General features: G+C 39.5%; 1 protein-coding gene across 2 annotated transcripts in view; it reads right to left on the bottom strand.

The window, feature by feature from the left end:
• The window catches only part of cntn3a.1 (contactin 3a, tandem duplicate 1), an 86,996-nt gene that overhangs the window by 1,512 nt on the left and 63,978 nt on the right, over positions 1-21,506 (bottom strand). Inside the window, exons 10-22 of one of the 2 annotated variants that reach the window (XM_072696148.1) lie at positions 17,132-17,261; positions 15,106-15,256; positions 9,168-9,295; positions 8,003-8,178; positions 7,204-7,321; positions 6,461-6,619; positions 6,136-6,285; positions 5,715-5,785; positions 5,167-5,401; positions 4,873-4,988; positions 3,283-3,469; positions 905-1,017; positions 517-685 (exon numbers count right to left, since the gene is read on the bottom strand). In XM_072696148.1, coding sequence (XP_072552249.1) covers positions 517-685; positions 905-1,017; positions 3,283-3,469; positions 4,873-4,988; positions 5,167-5,401; positions 5,715-5,785; positions 6,136-6,285; positions 6,461-6,619; positions 7,204-7,321; positions 8,003-8,178; positions 9,168-9,295; positions 15,106-15,256; positions 17,132-17,261 — 1,903 coding nt within the window. Of the gene's footprint in view, positions 1-516; positions 686-904; positions 1,018-3,282; positions 3,470-4,872; positions 4,989-5,143; positions 5,402-5,714; positions 5,786-6,135; positions 6,286-6,460; positions 6,620-7,203; positions 7,322-8,002; positions 8,179-9,167; positions 9,296-15,105; positions 15,257-17,131; positions 17,262-21,506 lie in introns of those variants that run through there. The other variant, XM_072696150.1, reaches the window with a different exon arrangement.

Here is a 21,506-nt window from a genome sequence, read left to right as displayed (position 1 = left end):
TAACCAGAAATGTGAAGATCACATGCTTAACCGTGTGCTACATTCCATTATGGACTAAATAAAACTAAATATTCATGAAGGTGTTTGAAGCAGGTTCACATAGGCCCCCTAGTGTTACAGATGCTGTATTAAACTATGCACTCTAGCGGTACCACATCAAATGTGTCAAAAAAAAAAGAAGCAACAATCCTGCAATCCTGGCAGACATGTAGCATTACAATGCTGCCTCGGTCTGTAAGCTGTAAGTTGTTAGATAGAGGCAGGCAGATCCTGAACAAGCAGGGGCACCCATTCAGAATGCGTTCAGTCAGAGGAGCAATAAAAGACAATTTTCTTTTACTTCTGTTTGTTTGTTTGAAATGCAATTTATAAAATAGCACCTTTCACCTGTTTCTTGTTAACAAAACACAATTAGTTTTATTTGTCTTTTATATAAGTTTCTTTTAAAAAATATGAACCAGCATTAAAAATACAATTGAATTTTATTATTATCATAATTTAGAAGTAGACACAGACCTGCTATCCTTGGTATGGTAATGAGTCTGCTGCTGCGCCCTTCTCCTCCCTCGCTGACTGCTTTGATCTGGATAATATAATCCTCATGCACAGGTAGAGCAAGCTCCAGGGAGGTCCTGTTAGTCTCCACCACACTTTGACGATTGTGTCTGCTCTGCTTGTAAATCACCTTCAAAAGAGGAGCCCTGATTAGTATACAGTCTATAATAAGGTGGAAGTTTCCAATACACCACTGAATCCACTGTTTTTTATTTGAAATGATCTTTTGGGATCAGGTCTGGTGTGATCTTGCCTCCTCATTACAATACAATGACTTCCTGTGTTCCTTAGCAACAAGAAGTTACTCCATGCATTCACACAAAACTGTGTGAAATAATAATATTCTTACCTTGTAACCCATGACGTCCGATTCATTCTCCAGAGCTTTGACTTGATCCCATTTCAGAATAATCTTAGAGCTTGTGGCGTTCCACATGACTTTCGACGGCGCTCGGCTTGGGGCTAAACAAAGGAGGAAAAAAGTATTAGAATGAGAAAGGAAAGCTGCAGTTGGGTTGCAAATTAAACTATGTTTTTTGGCCTAAATTGAGATCAGTGAGCTTGAAGTTTATGCACATGGATCAAAAGGAATGAGCAAATCGAGCAGCTGTACTGGCTATTTCAGTGAACAATTCCTATATTATCAATTGTACAGCACTGCACTCCAGCATCCCATAGGATCTATCTGCTAACTCTGTAGCTAAAGGTTGATTATGACGGCCATGGATTTGGTTTGGTCTTACATAAGCACACTGTGTAAACATCCACAGTGCAGGCTAGAAAAAGTAAGAGAGCCTCTGTGTTGATGACTTCTCCAAGACACACAAAGCCTGGTAAACGACAAATCTGTTCTATCTGAAAGATAAGATGTGAACCATGCTTTGATGCAAATGATCTGCAATGACCTGTTGTAGGTGTACTATGTAGATCACTCCTAAAAGGGGTGAGAAAGAACCCAAGCACTCCTGCCTGAAAAGAAAGACCACCTGGATGTTCCACAGTACTTGGGAAATGTTCTATGGACAGATGAGACAAAAGGCGAAGTTTTTAGCACAAGTGCACAATGCTGTGCTTGGAGGCACATAGAATGAACACTGCACACCAAAACCTCATTCCAACAATGAAGCATGGTGGGGGGAGCATCATGGTTTGGGTCTGCTTTGCTGTCTCAGGGTCCAGACGACTTGTCGGCAATGTGGGAACCATGAATTGCCAAGGTATATCAAAATATTTTACAAGAGGACGTAAGAGCAGTTCATGATCTCAAGCTAAAGAGACACTGTGAGATGCAACAAGACAATGACCTGAGGTAAATCAACTACAACATGAGATTGTACAGATGCTGTGGTATGACCACAAGAGGGCTGTGCACACAAGGCATCCTAAAATATTGATGAATTGAAACACGTTTTCAGGATGGAAGGTTGGGAATGTTGTAGGTTGTACAAATCTTATTTGCAGCTACTGGAAATGTATGGTTTAGATTACTGCTGCTAAAGGGGCATCAACCCTTAAAATGAACATGGGTCAGCTTACTTTTTCTAGCCTGCAGTGGATGTTTATTCTATGTTCTCAATAAAAGAAACAAATAGTACAGCTGCGTTATTAAAAAACTAATTAGTTGTGTTTTTCTATAACTGTGACTTAGACCACATTTTATTAGTAACCAATGCAGAAATTCTGGAAATTCCAAAAGGGAAAGCTTACTTTTTCCTGCAGCTTGACATATGTTTTGGTGCACAGAGAGGTTTTTAAGGGTTCTGTAGTACAGACAATGGTTCTATGCAGAACCATGACAACATAAAGATCCATCTAAATGCTTAAATGATTTTAATGGCTCTTCAGTTTAATGGATCTTCAAGTAAAAGAAAAACATCTAGTAAATGCTTTTATAGACACCTTTAAATGGTTCTGCATAAGACCAAAAAGTTATATTGTTGTGTACTTTGCAGTACAACTGCAACTGCCCCATTGGCTTCTTTAAAAAGTTTGTTTGCGTTAACTGCTGAACACAGAGAAATTAGCTAACCTGACTTTAAAACTTGGTATTTTTCTTTTAATTGTGATAGTACAGAACTCTCATTAATTGGATTCACACCATGTCAGTAACGTCTTATCTTATATCTTCAGGCTTTCTACACTGAGCTAAGTTAGATCCCAGTATCCTTAAAACAGACTAATCTAATAATCCTTAATGACTTTATTTAGCAATGACGTGGAGGGAAACTTTGACAGGCAATCCCCAAGCACTGATTAAGGACCTATGTCTTCATATAGTGCCTAATTATAACCTTTATGGATTTTTTTTGTTACATCTTTCTAATTTGCCATCATTAGAGAATTCCCACACTATAGGGATTAACAACTGTACTGAATGAAGTTTCACATATGGTTTGAACACATATGATGAAGACACAGTCACTATGTATCAGTTGACAGTGCTGTTTCATTTAATCTCTTTAGAGGTTGCAAGTGAGTGCGTCATAGCGGATTTATATTCATTACATGGTTAGTTCTTTTCATTACATACATGCCTTGCGTGTTTAAAAGGCTTCTAGAATAGGGATGAATTCAATTATCCAGAAGGGTAGATGTACTGTAAATGGTGCAGTGCTTAAAACAGAGCCGTGGTTGCCAAGGGGTGACCTAAACCATGCCAGCTTGTGTTATGCTCCTGTCATGTTGTTGCTGCTGTCACACTGCTAATATTGACTTTAGGTTGCTTACGGGGTCTCTTGGTGGTGACGTTGACCACTGAACTGTCCGGTCCTGCGCCTGCGCTGTTGTAGGCCCTGAGGATGATGTGATACGTAGTGCTGGGGTCCAAGCCACGGATGACTGCTACCGTCCTGTTGCCTACTGTCCGAATCACGCTGGCTGTGTCCTGCCTCTGTGCCTTGGCCCAGTAGCTCATCTTAAGTTCAGAAAATAAACAGTGAATGAGTGCTTCACAAAGTGATGCTGTGTATCTATTCACATTTTCATTCAAAACTAGAGAAACAGAGGGAAACACTGGGCAAGCATATTGTCTTATTTTATAGATAAGACCATAGATGTTGCCAGTTACACTTTTTTCCTTTTTATTGTTTGTTTAATAAAGAATTATGTACTATATAAACACTGTTAACCGCATGAACCTCACAGACTAGATGTTCTATGTGCAGATTCTGTGGTTTCTCTGTCTAGGGACTCACAGTGTCGTTTGTATCAGAAAATGTGGTGACAGTTTTTTGAGTAGTCCTTCGTAAATGTTTAATAAACTAAATACTAAGGTAAACACTGAGGTAAATAGATGTTGCATTACTCACATGAAGTAGATTTACAGTTGACCTGTTACATCGAGTAGACTTAATATGTTACATCTATTAAGCAAAATTTAACTCAGCCTTACCCAAAACCCTAACCCTAACCCTTATTCTGGTCCTTATTCTAATTTTAACTTCAACCTAAAACCTAATCCTAACCATTATCCTGATCCTAATCCTAACCTTAACCTCAACCTGAAATCCAATTCTAACCATCATCCTGGCCCCTTAACCTCTTGAGACCCTGCGGGACATTACATTTCTGCTTTTCTACACCATGATACAAGTTTTTTTTTTATATGAGGACAAAAATGACTTCCTGTACAAAGACCAAGGTCCTACTAATCCAAAATAGGAAAAAATACAAACGCACACCAAGTAAAAGTCCGGGTCTCAGGAGGTTAATCTCAACCTAATCTAGTTAAGCTCCAGTTCCAGACTGTTGCCAGCAGCAGGTTTAAAACAGCTTGTTGAGGATGTTTAGATGGTGTATTTTAGACTTGTGAAATCAGTGATTTCTCAGGTGAATATCTACAAATCTGAACTTAGACTTTCCAAATAAAGTAAAAAACAGATGAATTCAGTGGAAGTCTTCAGTAGAAGTGTAATTATATAATGAATGTTCAGATGCTGCTCTGCACATTACATTTCAAGTGTTTTTCTGCTGAATATGGTTTGTGGCACAAACAAAATAAACATCTATTTATTTTTGGTTTTATTTGATTTCATTCTTTACATATAAAATGAACAAACCACAGCACTGAGAAAGAAAGGAAAACAGCCGAAACGGCCACATTGTTAAATCAGGCTAAATGGGTCAACATTTTCAAAGGTATTAGTCACTGCAGCCAGCAGCTGCCTCATTGCAGAGGTACAACACAGGTAAGCCAATCATGGACAAAATATAAGATAGCAGAATAGGACCCCTTAAAGTCATACAAAATGACATTACCAAACATGACAGAATTAGACATGTACTTGCAATGAGAAATCTGTGGTCTGGTCTTCTCACCTCATAGCCCATTATGCGTCTCTTGCTAGTGCTCCATGGCAGGGCCTTCCAGCTGAGCTCCACTTCGGAGGCAGACATACTCTTAGCACGAACTCTAGTGGGTGCTCGACTTGGCTCTAGAGAATGGAATAAGCATTTCAACAAATCATTATCATTTCTCTTCCCAGATGACCCACTTTCAGCACAAATTAAAACATCTTTAGATCACCATGATCAAATGACACTGCCTGGCTAAAGTTGGGTCTCTTTGCAGAGAAGCACTTCTTACTACCTTCTTCTGAACCAGAGATGTACCTTCTTCTGCTGAGTAGATCGTTGTCACAGGTCCGAAAGGCCCCTCTCCTCTGTTGTTGTAAACGCCCACCTTCACGTAGAACGGTGAGAAAGGAAGAATGCTTTCGTTTTTGAAGATGTATCGAGAGGCATCGGGTGAGGTAACGGCAGCTTGCATCCAGCTCTGAGCACCGTGTGGACGAAACGCTACAACGTAACCAAAGCCAGGACCACTCTGCAACTCTTCTGGGACCGGCTAAGACAACCCACACAAACACACAAACAGAAAAAAAACTGAAAGATAGAACGACAGATCTAACAAAGAGATGCTCATGAAAGGAGCAGTGCCACAGCAGCTGCTCAAAAATAGAAGCACACTTTGGAAATGGCTATGTTTGTCTTACTGACATACATGTTCAAAGGTTTCCCCTCAAACTCTAAAGCAAGCACATCAAACTCAGTGACAACATGAAGGGCCCCTTTTCATGCACCCTACCACGCAAAGCCACTACTGACAGTTAACTCTGCATCATAAAGCTGTGGAGGAAAGCCAGCTGTCAAGACTTTACCTCCCAAGTGATGACTAGCTCGGAGCGACTGCCACCTCCTCCGCCTACTCGGGCTGGGGTTATCCTTGGGACTAAGACATTTAGGTGGGGAAAAAAAGAAGATATTTCCTTACTGTAACTTTATAAGCATATATTTGTACAGTGCATTTATGTTCCTTTATTTGTCACTAGTAGTCAGCTTTTATATTTGAAACCATGTGACAATGCAAAAGAATATTATAGAATTCTGGATTTGAGTAGAGGTGAGCTTGTTATTTTATGTAAGAAGCTCGAAGAAGTAAAAGTTGTTCATGAGAATAACTTTTCATACCTTTTCCACTTATTTACAGGTCCAAATTTAATAGAATCATATAATTCCTAATGTGTACTCTTTCATTTAAATCCCCATCAATTCAAGAGAATTCATTAAACTCGTACGTACGTGTGTCTTTGGTGCGTATTTTTTGGGAAGGTTTGCTGGGTTCTCCTGTGCCAATTGCATTAGTGGCCAACACTCTGAACTCATACTCCACCCACGGACTCAAGTCTGTCACATGAGCAGCCAACTGGTTTCTTCCAAGAGTCTCTGGAACTAAAGAGAAAATATGTGAAAATGACTCCATTGATCATGTTCCAACAGAAATCAGTAAAGTAAAGGTCACGCTTTATTACAGTTACATTTTACAGTTCTGCCCCAGACTACAATGTAGTTTAATACTTTGATGATCTAATATTCCATTCCATCTTACCTGTAGCAGAGATCTTACCTGTACTAACAGCCTGCCAGCCTAGGGAAAATGGGGTTCTGGCCTGGACAGCGTAGTTGGAAATGGGGCTGTGATTATCAGGACCCGGGCTCCATGACACAAATGCTGTAGTTTCAGTGACGTGGTTTACTTGGATGTCCAGAGGTGGCCCAGGGGCACCTGTGTCGGCAAGACTCTGTCAAACGCAGCCATAAGCAGTGTGCAGACATCTAAAGCCCCTTTCACACATGCACTGTTACTCAGGTATTTACCGGAAACCAAACGAAGGGGTTAAGCTAAAGGTAATTATTGGAAGTGTGGAAACAGGAGCTGATACATTCCAAATGTGAAAGTGAAAAGTCTTTAGTGAAAGTCTTACGGTAGTGTATGGTAAACATGATTCCAGAAATTTACCCTGCTCATGTCCGCAGTTGCTTCTGTAAAAATAACTGACCTTAATGGCCAGTCTGTGTCTAAAATACTTTTCTGACAGTATTATTTGAGTTTCAGTGGGAAATACAATGGAAAAACACGTGGGACAGAAAGTAAGAAGCTGGTTTTTAGTCTACCATTTATTTTAGTCTACTTTAGTTTAGTCTACTGGTTTTCATTACATTCTTTTTAAGAGCGGCATGAATGAATAACGCTAACCGTAAACAGTAAAACAGTTCAAAAGTATCCCGGTAATGTATTGGGTTATTAGTATGAGAGGGGCTTTAAAAACAAATCACATTCCAATAAAGCAAAAAAAAAAAAGACCTGACCTCTCACAACCACATCTGTAGCTATTGAAGCACTGTCCACATTTGTTTGAACAGCACAGGTATATCTCCCTGCATGTCTTAACTGAATGTTGCGGATCATGATATCACCAGCAAATCTCTGCGAGCACACAAAATGAATATTTGGTTACTCATCATGTCCACATAAAGAAAGCAGAAGTGGGCAATTTGACAACTGTTAAAACTCTGTTAAAATCAAATCAAATCAAATCAAATCAAAATCAAATCAAATTTTATTTGTCACATACATAGTCATACACAGTATAACTTGCAGTGAAATGCTTTTTTGACAGTCTGCCCACATCAAGCTATACAATAAAAATCTACATTTAAACTTAACTAAACCTTAACTTAATGAAGTAAAGTGCAAAAGTGCAAAAGAAAAATAAAATAAAAATGAAGAAAATAAAAATAGAATAAGTTACATTTAAGTTAAAGAATAGAATATAAAAATATGAAAATATAGAAATATAAGCAAAAAAAAAATACATAAAACTGTATGATACTGTGTATCATAATAGACATAATATGCCAGCCTATTATGCCATCTTATTTTATCATTTATTTTTACCATTGCGTGATAATTCCTCATGTTCCTTCTTAAAACACTAATTTTTTACATGATAAAAATGATAATACATTTGTTATACATATATTTTTCTAATCTTTTCAAAGCGTACACAAATGTTTTGTATTTGTATTATGGAAAATGTATTCAAATATCTACGTATTGCCCTTCCTTAAAAGAAATGTATGAAGTGTAATTAGGGATAGAACTCACCCCGCCAACTTTCTCAAAATAGCCACCTTGGCTTCCAAAATTGATCAACTGCTCATTAAAGAACCAGGTGAATCGGACATCGAGAGAAGGATCACGAGAAACCTGGCATGGAAGAACTATGCTTTCCCCCACTGTGACATCCAGCTGAGCTGCCTTAGTGGTGATGATGGTGGGCTCTAGAATAGCAGTGAAAAGATTTTAAGATTCAGTCTTTATAAATTAAAAACAACCTTGCCTTATAACCTGTAAATGTACCCTCAGTCTCTCAAAACAGTAAGACTGTCTCATTCAAACTGACATTCAAGTACACGTAGCAATAATGGGTTCTGTGTATTGGGTTCTGTACTGCATGTCAAGCACCACTAGATGCCACTGTGCATTCATGGTTTTAGGCCTTGTCACACCTAATGATGTGCATGATATGCAACCCTAAACACCAAGCTGAATCTATATTTCTTCTTTTTAATTTTATCTAAATTTGTTTACCGTGTACGGTAGCGTGTACCGTGGCAGATCTATGATTCTATGGACCTAAAATGTTTAGATTACATAAAATGCTTTTACACCAAATATGTCTGAAATCATGCAAATAAAATAAACTATCTAATTTTAAGCTGCCATTTCTTTTTTGTCTGTTGGCCTCGTCTCTCCACACGCAAACGCAAACTGCAAATTAGATACGGGAAGAAAAAACAACATTATTGCAAGAAATTATCTCTTGCCTCAAATAATTTGCACAAGCTGAAAACATGTAAAAGGTAAATGCTTAAAATGGTATTTCTTGATTATAGCTAGCATTTGAATAATAATGTGCTATTTTCATGAAAATGGATTTTATAATGTCAAATGAACAAACACTGAAGGAACACACTTGTGTGAAGTCCGCTAGAAAAAAACATAAGAGGGTTTTCAATTTGCAATTCAGAAACCGGGAGCATCAGCAAACTGCATTTTAATAGCACACTGGTATTGTTGACTCGGCTTTTTCAAACAGGGACTAGGAAGCCTCTAAAAGACTGCATACTGCAGTTGATCAAACTGAGGAAGGTTATTCTTCTGCAAAATAATGGGCACCACATGCCATACCATACAATGATTTGGTTGGATAAAAACATATGACAGAAAACAAAGCTGTCACTTTCATATCATACCTTTCATATCATACCTTTTACAACTAGAGTCCCAGCACTGCTTGCCACTCCAAACTGATTCCTGGCCACACATGTATAAAGGCCTGCATCCAGTTTGGTAATATTTGATATCCGGAGACTCCCATTGTCCAGCACGGAAACTCTGAAAATATGTCATCATAGAAAACAATTAGGTCACAATTCAAAATCATGTATAAACCACCCACAGTTACATTCAATACTGGATAAGCAATCATACTCAAGGAGAGCTAGCACAATTAGTGTTTTCAGAACAGGAGTCTGGTTAGCACTGTCAGTTTTAACAAGACAATAGCTTTGATCAGACATTTATTTTTCATCATTTTGTGTTCAAAATCCACCTAGAATCGAGGGACATTTGTACCTGACCTCTGCAGAAGTATCCAATTGCATCAAGTCTGCTTCAGAGACAAGAGCATTCACCCAATGATGAAAGTGTCCCGTACCGATGCAGTTGGCTACTGCACCTCAGTTGACCTCACTTTTGCTCATAACTCAACCCCATTTTTTTTTTGGCTTTCACTTAACTGTCCATCGGATGACATGACAATTTGGATTAGCCTCTACCGGATGTGGATATCCAAGAAATACTATTAATTAGCTGTTTTGTCTACTAGCCACCCACGATAGCTGGCATACTTTACTTCAGGCAGCTTGCCTAGCATTACTGCCTTATAAGCTACCCACAGGTTATCCATCTGTGAATGCTGTGACTACAGAGCTAGCTAGTTCCTATGATTCTCTCTAAACTCAGCACACCCATGACCTCTGAGAAGCAACTATACTTGCAGCTGGGAATATTTGCCCCTGTTGCGTTGCCTGCATGAGGCTGGTGTCCATTGCCTCTCTTTGCCCACGAAGCTCCTTCACAGAAGGCTAAAAGTAGCTGCTATCCAGAGCAGTGACCCCCGGCAACATGACTTTGGTTAAAAAAAAAGCTAACATAGCAGCTCTGAATGCTCCCAAAAATTTAGTCATGCTCAGTTGGACTGACCAAGGTGACCCTTAAGAATATGAGCAGCATGGTTTGGGGGAGGATGAACACACAAGGACCCATTTTTCCAGCCCAAACTCCAGCTGTTTTGTGGCATATGTCTCTTCTTGAGCTGTGTGACCATGCTGTCACTCATTTCTATGACTGGCCAGTGCTCCTACATGGACTACACACCTCAAGCACTGTCTTTCTGGATTTGACATCAAAGATATAGAGGTCTATGGCATGAGTGAACCCCCAGCTACTGAGCTCTCCATAACCAAATACCTCAGACCATCACAGGAAGGTCTACTTGCACCACTCAAGCTTGCCCTCCCTACAAGATGGACTAATTATCTGCTTTCATCCACCAGAATCCTACAGAGTTCCATCTTTGGCCGTCAGAGCTAGGTCCTTTCCCAACTCACTACACGGAGAGTGGTGTCTTAACTCCTCACATAGTGGAACTGTTGTTGGAGAGATATGGTCAGGCAACCATACATGTCTTCCTTTCTTGCATAAACGTCTTCTTGCTATGGGACAGGGACACTCCAGTCACACCCATTTTGTCTGATTTCCCCTACCTTAGCAAGAGTGAGGGAGCAGGGGTGGATGTTCATTCACAGATCGACTGACTCAGGCAAATGAAAAATAGACCCTCACAGTAAATCTCTTGCCTTGGCTTGTAAAAGGGTAACCCTCCATTAAGATTGAACTAGCAGCTATCCGGCTTAGCATATCATATTAAAACTACAACATTAAATCAAGACTCTCATTTGCAGATAAATGAAGGGGATTTGCTGCCCCTTGGCGGTTAATGGGCAGCTCACCCGAAATTCAGACCTCTTATTGGTGCACTGTCCCACCAACCATTGTAACTTATAGAAAATGCCAGATTAAAGCTCTGCTCCTGGCATTGGCCTCAAGCACTCTTCATCCTTTGTGCACTAAATTTTATAAAGAGTATATAAAGAGTTTTTCCTCTAGCCTTTCTACCCAAGTGCCTCCCTGCCTTTATCTGTGAAGTGCTAGAGCACACCAGCTTTTACCAACCTCCCCCACCCTTTTCCTTTAAAGAGGATCAGAGGCTAGATGTACTTTGTTCTGTGCAGGCCCGCCATGTTTACATGGTCAGGACTAAAACCATGAAATTTTATTGCTTAGGCCCTCCTCATACAGGTAAGCTTATTTTGAAGGAGCATTCTCACTGGTTTGCGGAAGCCATCACATTAGAATCAGCTTCAAAGGTCTCAAGACCCCCTCAGATCATTCTAGTAGGGTCATAACAGCTTTTTGAGCACTAATTCCAGGGGACTAATTGGAAGAAATTTGCTTAGCTGCGAGCCTGGCCTTTTCCCACACTTTTGTGACATACCACTGGCTTGACACTACCAAGACATCAAATCATCAATCTGTGTTTGCTGTGGGTGCCATATGTCACTAAAGCATTGCTCGACTCATCCCCCCTTATTCTCCCTATTAAATTACACAGAGTAGCACCACCTCTATGGAGGCCAGTCTTTTCTGGATCAGAGAGCATTTAGGGCAGTTGGGGAGATTAGGGGAGATGTAACACTGTAACACTGTCCTTTGAAACATTGGGTAAAGAAATCCACCACTGATGCCCCACGTGCTGCACGAGACATGATACACGTTCCTTGAAGGTCCTAAGTGCCTGTGAGGGTGGCATTGGATGCACATTGCTGTCTGATAAGACATTAGGAACATAGCCATGGACTCTATCTGTGGCTATGTACAATTTTTTCAAGCATCCTGTTTAAAAAGAGGCTACCATAGGACCCCTGCTGACCAGATGTTTTGGGGTGGTGGACCACTCTTAACAAAGCAATGACAAGAAGAGACAAGAAGAGGCAGGGTAATATGTGTTGCACTGCTGTCAGTGCAGACTACTTCTATGGGTCATCCACTGTTAACCTGCGGAGTGCACTTATATAGTAGGTGTATCTGATAAAATGACTGTAGATAACAGCTATATGTTGGCATATACCTGGAATACCAATGTAGTGATATGAACACAAAGATGGAAATAATGTGTGATTAATAAATTCTGGCCTACGATACTGTTACAAAGATCTGTTTATCTGCCAAAAAGGTTGGCACATTTCCCAGGTTGTGAAACAGTTGGTGGCAATGTTATCAATAAACCTGTTATTATAGACATTTATGTAATGATGAATGTTTGAGCAATTACTTTCCCTACTTACACTACTAATTTTCAAATCCGCTTTTGTGGTCTCTTAGGGACGGCAGAATTTGAAAGGCTCTAGCCAGTGCCATGTTTCTCAAAACTTTGATGATGTCTTGTATATTGTACAACACTGTATATTTAAGGAACACTGACTGTTGGCACGGAGCAGGCTGCAATCAATAACAAATGCTATGCATTGGGAGTTCCATGAGCATTGGTGCTGGTCCGGCAAATTGCCACTCTATGGAATTGCATATGTTGCCTATGTAAGGAACCACTGCTGTCAATCAGCCCCATGTTCATATTCTTCACCTGGATATGTGGGTCCATAAAGTGTGATAGAGGTTCCCTGGGATGGAAAACGTCTTCCCTTCTTGGGAAAACATATGGGTTCCTATTAAAATGTTCTCTGAAATATCCCCGAATACATTATAATCCACTAACCTGGTTTTGTTTTCCAATCACTTTCACCAGGATTTCATACATGATTAATCTACAGCCTGACTGAGCAAGGAAATGAGTCTCAGCCATTATACACCCAACAAAAACCAGGGTGTATGGTGAACAACGCTTGGGACTTACTTAAGGCAGGTTAGCTGCTGAATATCCACTTTTATTCTCTAGCAGCTGACTTCAGCTGGAGTCAATGAACCCTCATGCATTCTGCATTGGTCTGTTGTGATGACTCTAAACGGGTCCATTTAGTTCCTAGACATCTGCTTAGATAGCCTACCATTCATCAACACCAGCAAGAGACCCTGAACCTCTACTAATTTTATTCTCTGGGCAAGGTACATACAGAACTCTATTATCTATTCTTAGACCAGGCCTTTGGTCCAGTCTCCTCTCAATCAATGATTTTTAAGTATTAGTAATGTGTAGGTATCTGCCCATGTTTACCTGAAACTTCCAGGTATCAGCCTAGAGAAAGAGCATGGCTTTCCACTAAGGACACTTGCCTCTATCTCCCATGAAAGAAGCTGATGTTTCCAGATTATTAAACCTGTTTAGTATCTCAAATGTTAATATGCATCATTGTATTCTTTGCACTGAATGGCTGTATATCATTTCAGCATTCCCTGTTGCAACAGTGGCAGCTTCCACCAATTCATTAAAGTGCAATTGTCTTATTGGCAAATCATTCGGTAAGAGTTCTGCAAATTGTAGTGATCAACACTGTGATCGCTGTGCCATCCAACAACCCTACTCCACCGTGAGAAGATTAAAAAGGTCCCCACAGTCTCCTACAGCATGAGCTGAGGAACAGGGGTTGAACACCAATGTAATATGACAGTGCCAGGCAAACTGGAATAAAAATAACTCTTGAGAGCATAGCATGGGATCTGCTTAATTCCCACCATAACCTTTCATTATACCATTGTTTTTAACTGCACTGTGCTGCTGCAGGGAAGGATTTGGTGGTGATAAATCTCTTTTAGCTCACTCTGCAGTGGAGAGTTAGCACATTTCTCGGGTGCAGATTCAACTGTTTAAAAAATACATCTTTGAGATCAAAATAAAATAACCTATCGTGCACTTTTCACTGACGAGGTAATCAACATCCATCGATTTCAGAAAATACAATTACTTGAGATGGTGGATCTCTTCAGACTTCAAAGGTAAGTAAGTAAAATGAAAAAAACAAAAAAACAGAACAATAAGAAAGAAATAATAGCTAAATCTTTTCATGTAATGGCTCTTGAGTCTGAGATGGCATGAGTCATGAGAAGAACAGACAGATAACAGCTTGTTTCGTTGATCATCAGCAATCATCAGAAGACAGATCTATTGAACAAGACAACTGTAGGTATTTAATTAGGATTTCTAAACAACATCAGCATAAGCCTTTGTGATCTTTATCTGTTGAGCACTGTGGGAGATTTACAGCAATAGAATGCAAAATACAGACAAACTGCATTAAAAAAATGTCTTCTCTCAATATTTCAGAAGTCAGTGGAACATGTGCCGGTCTCCTAGGTTTCTCAATTGATACTCAAGGTGGGTGGCTGTTTAGTGCTGTAGCTCATCAGTAGCTGTCATCAAGTGATTTCTTATGGTACCATGATGCCACCCAGGCACACAAACTGAGATCCTTATTTACACCTACACTCTCCTTCACGTATGCCTTTAGTGACTTAGTATAATCGTGTTCTCCTTAAAGACTCTTCAATAAACTGCAACCATTTGAAAAGGAAAGCATACATAAAATATTCATGGCCAAAACCTTGACTTCATGATGATTCCTTCAGCTGAATAAAGAAATGTACATTATTTTACATAATGCTACCTTTGGAGCAACGTAAAGCACATTAGCGCTCCCAGACGGTTTCAAATTTACGAGGAAGAGCTGACGAGTAACACATTAAAGTTTAAATATTCACCAGACATTAAAGGAGTGCCCCTATTAGGGGGGTTAAGCATAGGCTTTGGATAGCTCAGCCAGGCTCACTAAGGCAAGCTGAAGTGATAGGGCTGTAGTCAAACACATATTTGTCCAGTACTAATGGGACATATATGTACAGTAGACTTTTGTTTTGGACTTTTCCCAAGATTAAATATAGTAAGAATTATTAGGAAGATATTGGCGAGCAAGGCCCAATGTTTCTAACTCAGTGTACAGCTAGCACCTGGCAAGCGGAGTAATAAAAGAATATAGAATAACAAAGTATTGATGGGGCACTAACATGGATTTTTCATTAGCGATCAATGCCAGATTAGGGCAGGGTAAGTATATATGAGGAAGCTTTGATACCTGTGGCTCTCCCTCAGGGCCTCTTTGCCTTTCCTCCAAGAAATCATTCCACGAGGAGACATCCGGGGCCTGCACTCGATCAGCACATCCCCACCCTGCCGGGCCAGCGTCTGCGCTTTCAGAACACTGTCTGAGAAATCTGGTGCCACTGCTGGGCAGAGAAAGACAGAGAGAGAGAGAGAGAGAGAGAGAGATAGAGAGCAAGTCAGAAAAAAGGGGCAGACACATAGACACTCAAGATCATTGAATCACAGAAATCACTGAATTATTGCAAGGGTTTGGATAGACAACTTGCAGCCACTTCTAATAAAAGGCTTCTCCTGCTGATTTCCTTCTCACAAAACACACTAAGGATGCCTTTTTATAAGACAACTCACTGAAGAAGGCCTCTCTCTCCCTCCAGACACACTCCTCTGAACCAAGCTGCTCGCACACATTTAAAATGTGTAAAGAGTGTGAAGCGGAGAGCTGTCATTGCCACACGACAATTTCAGCATGCAGGATTTATCCTGGCTTTTTCTGCCTCGCCTCGATTCGGAGCCCTTCAAAGCTACTATTATGCTGGGAAATAATGGCGCTACGGAACAGGCTTCACTCCTTTAATTAGCACCGAGCTCAGCATTTTAAAAAAGAGCAGAACCTCGGCTCCTTTAATCTAAAAGACAACGATAGGTTTGATCTCTTGTAGTGTCAAAAGTTAAACTGCTCACAGAGTGACAATTCTTTTTAGACTCTGAAGCCCGTGGTGTTTTTCAGCACTCCTGCAGAGTTCAATTCTGACCCGAATCCAAAACACTAGATCGTTATTTTCAGATGTGCATGACAGTCTTGATAGTTGATACAGGTTCATTAGGAACTGAAGACTGCTTTAAACAGACAAGTCACCTTGAGCTTTACTGAGCAAGATACAGGCAGTAAAATGGAGAAGTCTTAAAGCGGTTTACGAATTCTGTTGCCCAGCAGCTTGTTTTCATCAAACATCCTTTTGCATTACGTATTAAGCATTAAGATGTCATTTCCTGCAAAAGTTGTGCTTGACGTACTTCTATATCTAATTTTACACGTTGAAACATCTATACTGGCTTCCCAGATATCCACATAATGTAAAAAAAAAACATTTTGATCATTTTATTTTAATTTAGCTGTTTCCATATAGATAGGCTACAGTCTTTTTTTGATATTACTCTCTGAACAAGCTGAAAAAGTGTCAGGAGTCCTTTTAAAAACATTACTACTATAGATACTATCATCGTCCCTCCTCTTAACCCCCATATTTCTGATATCAACAAACACCAGCAAGCTTTTTTAAAGCATAACAATGTTTGTCATAAAACACATTTGGATTGAAATGTAGCTTAAAGCACATACACGTGTTCGGTTGATTTCTATATTTATGACCTACAGTAGGCTGGAGTGTAGCTTTACATGTTTTCTCATGTGGCCTTAGACTTTATCACAGTATTGTATCTCTGGTAGTTTAAAAAGTATTATATAGCTAACTAATCAATAGTTTTGACTATGTCAAACAACAAATTAGCTATTAACAACTAATAACATTATTTAAACATTATTTTGTATGTTTTACTTATGTAACCAAAAGACATAATAAACAATACATACTGCATCAATGGAAGATGCTCAACAGGTCAGCACAGAGCTTAATATATGGCTAAACATCTTAGTCAAAGTCAAAAACAGACACTAACTCTCGGCTAACTCTGTTTCAATTTAAGTGTGTAAGCAGTACTGGCTATTTCCAATAATAAAAAAAAAATCCAATGGCCACAGAGCTGGTGACAAATGTTTTGAAAGCTGCCATTACATGTCTGATTATGTGACCTTTGGGGGTGATGGATAATAATTGTGCTTTTTTGTGTGATTTACTAATATGAGACTTCACTCTTTTATATTTAAGGGCAGTGCAGATCTGTAGCTAGTTTTTTTTGTTTGCTTATCACGTGGCTTAAAATATCCTAGTCCTCTATATCTAATCTTAGAAGTGAAGAAAAGCCCACTATGCTCTTACCATTGACTCTCAGTTCAGCATTGGCGAACACTCTTCCATATCGGTTCTCTGCAACACACTGGTACATTCCCGTGTCTGACAGAGTTAGACTGCTGATGGACAAGGCCCCATTAACCACCTGCATCCTGTCCTGTAAACATATAGCACAAACATAACAGCCTGCTGTTAGCAAGCAAGACACATGTACCTATTTAACTGTGCCTGTCTGCACTGACCCCAGTTCAATCTGTGAATAGCCATCAGACGCACAACAGGTTGCTATGTCATAACAATGTAGGCAGCCTCTTAATTATCTCAGGAACTTACCAGATGATTTGTGCAAAGCGCTAAAAATACCCAACTCTGACCATTTAGCTTAGCAACTGTGAGAAAACAAAGTAGATTGACATGAACCTGAGACTTTTGCTAATGAGCTATTAATAAACACTAAATGTGGATTATTTACCAGTTTAGGAAGAACCTGAAACAATAGTGCTTAAATGTAATTAACAACAAAATCTGAATTTCAGTGCAAATCATTATTTATTACTGGTAGTGCTATTGCTGTCAAAGAGGTAGACAGATAAAATGCAATGTGATTAGTCAGCACAAGGTTATTTCAACAAAGGAAAACATTATTACTTTGAAATTTCATCCACTTAAAAAAATCCAGAAAAACAGAAAATGTATGTCTTTATGTAAACAATGTTTTTGCCCCTTTGTTGAGTTCCTATTTAGATCAGTGATTAAAACAATGCTTTACTGTGTCCTGAGAGAGATTGCTGATGTGACTGTCTGTATGCATAATTAAGATGCAATCCTGAAACCAATAATAAATAGTAAGAGCTGAACATGATACCATTACTGAACTTAGAAAGGCAGAAACTCTACTGAAGCATCTATTGATATGACAATAGTGAATTTCTGACGACAATAAAATGAATGCTGATCTCTTCGGTGAAAAGCTTCAAGAGATTCAACTTGCTACAATGTTATATAATGGTTTTATATAATGGTATAATCATTGGCTATATAAAGCAGAAATGTAAAAGCATCTTCATCAGTATTCCTTAAAAAGCCTAAAAAACACAATTACAGTCATAACACCCAGTTCCAGTTTTAGCTATTTGCCAAATATGCCATAGTTTCATTTACAGATTTCACAAAATTGCCCCTCAAAGTGCATTTGTATGTAGAAGCAAAAATAATTTTAGGTATCACTTGGATGGTCCGTTATAGATATCTTGTAGATGCTCACCTGACATTCAACTAACATTCAACTCAACTGCAATTAAATGTAACTGAATGAAGTTGAATGTAAATAATGGTCTATTAAATGTAACCATACAAGTGAAGTGATACTTTATTTCATGTACAAAAACTATTTGGGTGTAAAAAGATACATCTGGCATTTATGGGTTTAAAGTTTTGACAAATTCTCATTTTTCAAAGCCGGTTTCCATTCCCAAATACAACAAAATAAGTAATAAATAAATAAATAAATCTGTTTCTTAGTCTGGTCATGGGCATGGAGAGAATGTCCACTAAATTATATAAGGACTTCGGTCCAGATGGGCCAGCAGTTTATCTAGTTACTGACAGAACTGCTTTAACAAAGACTTTCTACTGGCCTTCATGAACTCTTAACAACTCTTACAATTCCACTCAATCCCTTCAAACCCCTCATCCATATATAAACCAAGAAAAAAAAGTCCATATAACAGTTCTCTTTCCATCTTCTCCAGCCTGTCCTCTCTTCCTTCTCAAAACCTCGTCACAGTCTCACAGAGCACATCCAAACGGATGTGGGGCTTTACTTGATCTTCTTGGTCAGGCAGCTATTTTAATGTCTCAAGCAGTCTGTCATTGATCTGAAAGTATTAGTCACAGGGGAGTGTAAAGCAATTCGTGTCTTTTGCCGTCATACTTAAACAAATCGCTTCCCTCAGCTGAGGCCCTTCATAAGAATCCTCACACGTCATTGGAGAACTGCACAGTGGATGACACTTTCACATACAGTGAGGAAAATAAGTATTTGAACACCCTGTGACTTTGCAAGTTCTCCCACTTAGAAATCATGGATGGGTCTGAAATTTTCATCTTAGGTGCATGTCCACTGTGAGAGACAAAATCTAAAAAAAAAATCCGGAAATCACAATGTATGATTTTTTAATAATTTATTTGTGTGTTCCTGCCAATCAGCAAAAATTCTGGCCCTCAAAGACCTGTTAGTCCGCCTCTAAAAAGTCCACCTCCACTCCACTTATTATTCTAAATTAGAAGCACCTGTTTGAGGTCGTTAGCTGCATACAGACACCTGTCCACCCCACACAATCAGTAAGACTCCAACTACTAACATGGCTAAGACCAAAGATCTGTCCAAAGACACCAGAGACAAAATTGTAGACCTCCACAAGGCTGGAAAGGGCTACGGGGTAATTGCTAAGCAGCTTGGTGAAAAAAGATCAACTGTTGGAGCAATTATTAAAAAATGGAACAAGCTAAACATGACTGTCAATCTCCCTCGGACTGGGGCTCCATGCAAGATCTCACCTCGTGGCGTATCAATGATCCTAAGAAAGGTGAGGAATCAGCCCAGAACTACACAGGAGGAGCTGGTCAATGACCTGAAGAGAGCTGGCACCACTGTTTCTAAGGTTACTGTGGGTAATACACTAAGACGTCATAGTTTAAAGTCATGCATGGCCAGAAGGTTCCCCTGCTTAAATCAGCACACGTCCAGGCCCGTCTTAAGTTTGCCCATGACCATTTGGATAATCCAGAGGAGTCATGGGAGAAAGTTCTGTGGTCAGATGAGACCAAAATAGAACTTTTTGGTCTTAATTCCACTCGCCGTGTTTGGAGGACGAAGAATGATGAGTACCATCCCAAAAACACCATCCCTACTGTGAAGCATGGGGGTGAAAGCATCATGCTTTGGGGGTGTTTTTCTGCACATGGGACAGGACAACTGCACTATTTAAAGGAGAGGATGACCGGGGCCATGTATTGCGAGATTTTGGGGAACAACCTACTTTCCTCAGTTAGAGCACTGAAGATGGGTCGTGGCTGGGTCTTTCAACATGACAATGACCCAAAGCACACAGCCAGGATAACCATGGAGTGGCTCCGTAAGAAGCATATCAAGGTTCTGGAGTGGCCTAGCCAGTCTCCAGACGTAAACCCTATAGAAAATCTTTGGAGGGAGCTCAAACTCCGTGTTTCTCAGCGACAGCCCAGAAACCTGGCTGATCTGGAGAAGATCTGTGTGGAGGAATGGGGCAAAATCCCTGCTGCAATGTGTGCAAACCTGGTGAAAAACTACAGGAAACATTTGACCTCTGTAATTGCAAACAAAGGCTACTGTACCAAATATTAACATTGATTTTCACAGGTGTTCAAATACTTATTTGCAGCAGTAACACACAAATAATTTTTTAAAAAATCATACATTGTGATTTCTGGATTTTTTTTTTAGATTATGTCTCTCACAGTGGACATGCACCTAAGATGAACATTTCAGACCCCTCCATGATTTCTAAGTGGGAGAACTTGCAAAGTCACAGGGTGTTCAAATACTTATTTCCCTCACTGTATGTAATGAAAACCAAGTGCTCTAAATTACAATGGACTTGCAATCTAAAGCAACCACATTTTTGAAAGCACACTGTAAGGATTTATTCCTTTACTTAGCTCCTCTTATTCTATCACTAGGTGTTGAACCTAGAGCCTTGAACAATGCACCAATGTGCAGAGTTGCAGATAAGATGATGCCAAAAGAAGGAAGAGATGACTGAACTGCCAGCACATTTGAGGGCTAACATTGTGCTTATATGTGCTTACATTTACACTGCCAGACCACAGTTTTAGAACACCCCTATTGTTCCCAGTTTTTATTGATAAGTAAAAGTGACCTCAAATAGAGTTTAAGGACAAAAGCGAAAAATAATGCCAATCAATTAAAAAAGACCTTTTTATGAAACAGGTAATTGGTAAACAACTTAGATGGTCTGTAGGAATGGGAGTAAATCAAGATCTGAAAATCTCATATTAGAAATGTCTAGTTTCCTACACCATCAAAAGGCTCTTTGAAACTGGAGAAAACTGAAGACGTCTGGTACAGGGAGAGTTCTGACAGACTCAAATCTCAAAAGTTTCTGAGAGTTTCTGTGATAGACAGTTCACATGACAACACCTTGTTGCCCAGCTTAACACTGGACCAAGTCTCAGTTTCAACACTGCCAGTGGACTATTGTATCAATATTGTATGTTACAGCTTCCGTGTTCATCAGATCAGTACAGGTCTTTTGGAGACACAAGAACCTATCCTATATAAAATAAAAAAGTGGTTACAATTCGCTACCCTCTCCTTCTCAACTTCCCCACCAATGCACCA

This window comes from Salminus brasiliensis, chromosome 14 (genome assembly GCF_030463535.1).
Source record: "Salminus brasiliensis chromosome 14, fSalBra1.hap2, whole genome shotgun sequence".
Lineage (NCBI taxonomy): Eukaryota > Metazoa > Chordata > Actinopteri > Characiformes > Bryconidae > Salminus > Salminus brasiliensis.
Note: the sequence above shows the minus strand (reverse complement) of the source record. Positions and strands in the feature narration are given on the sequence as shown.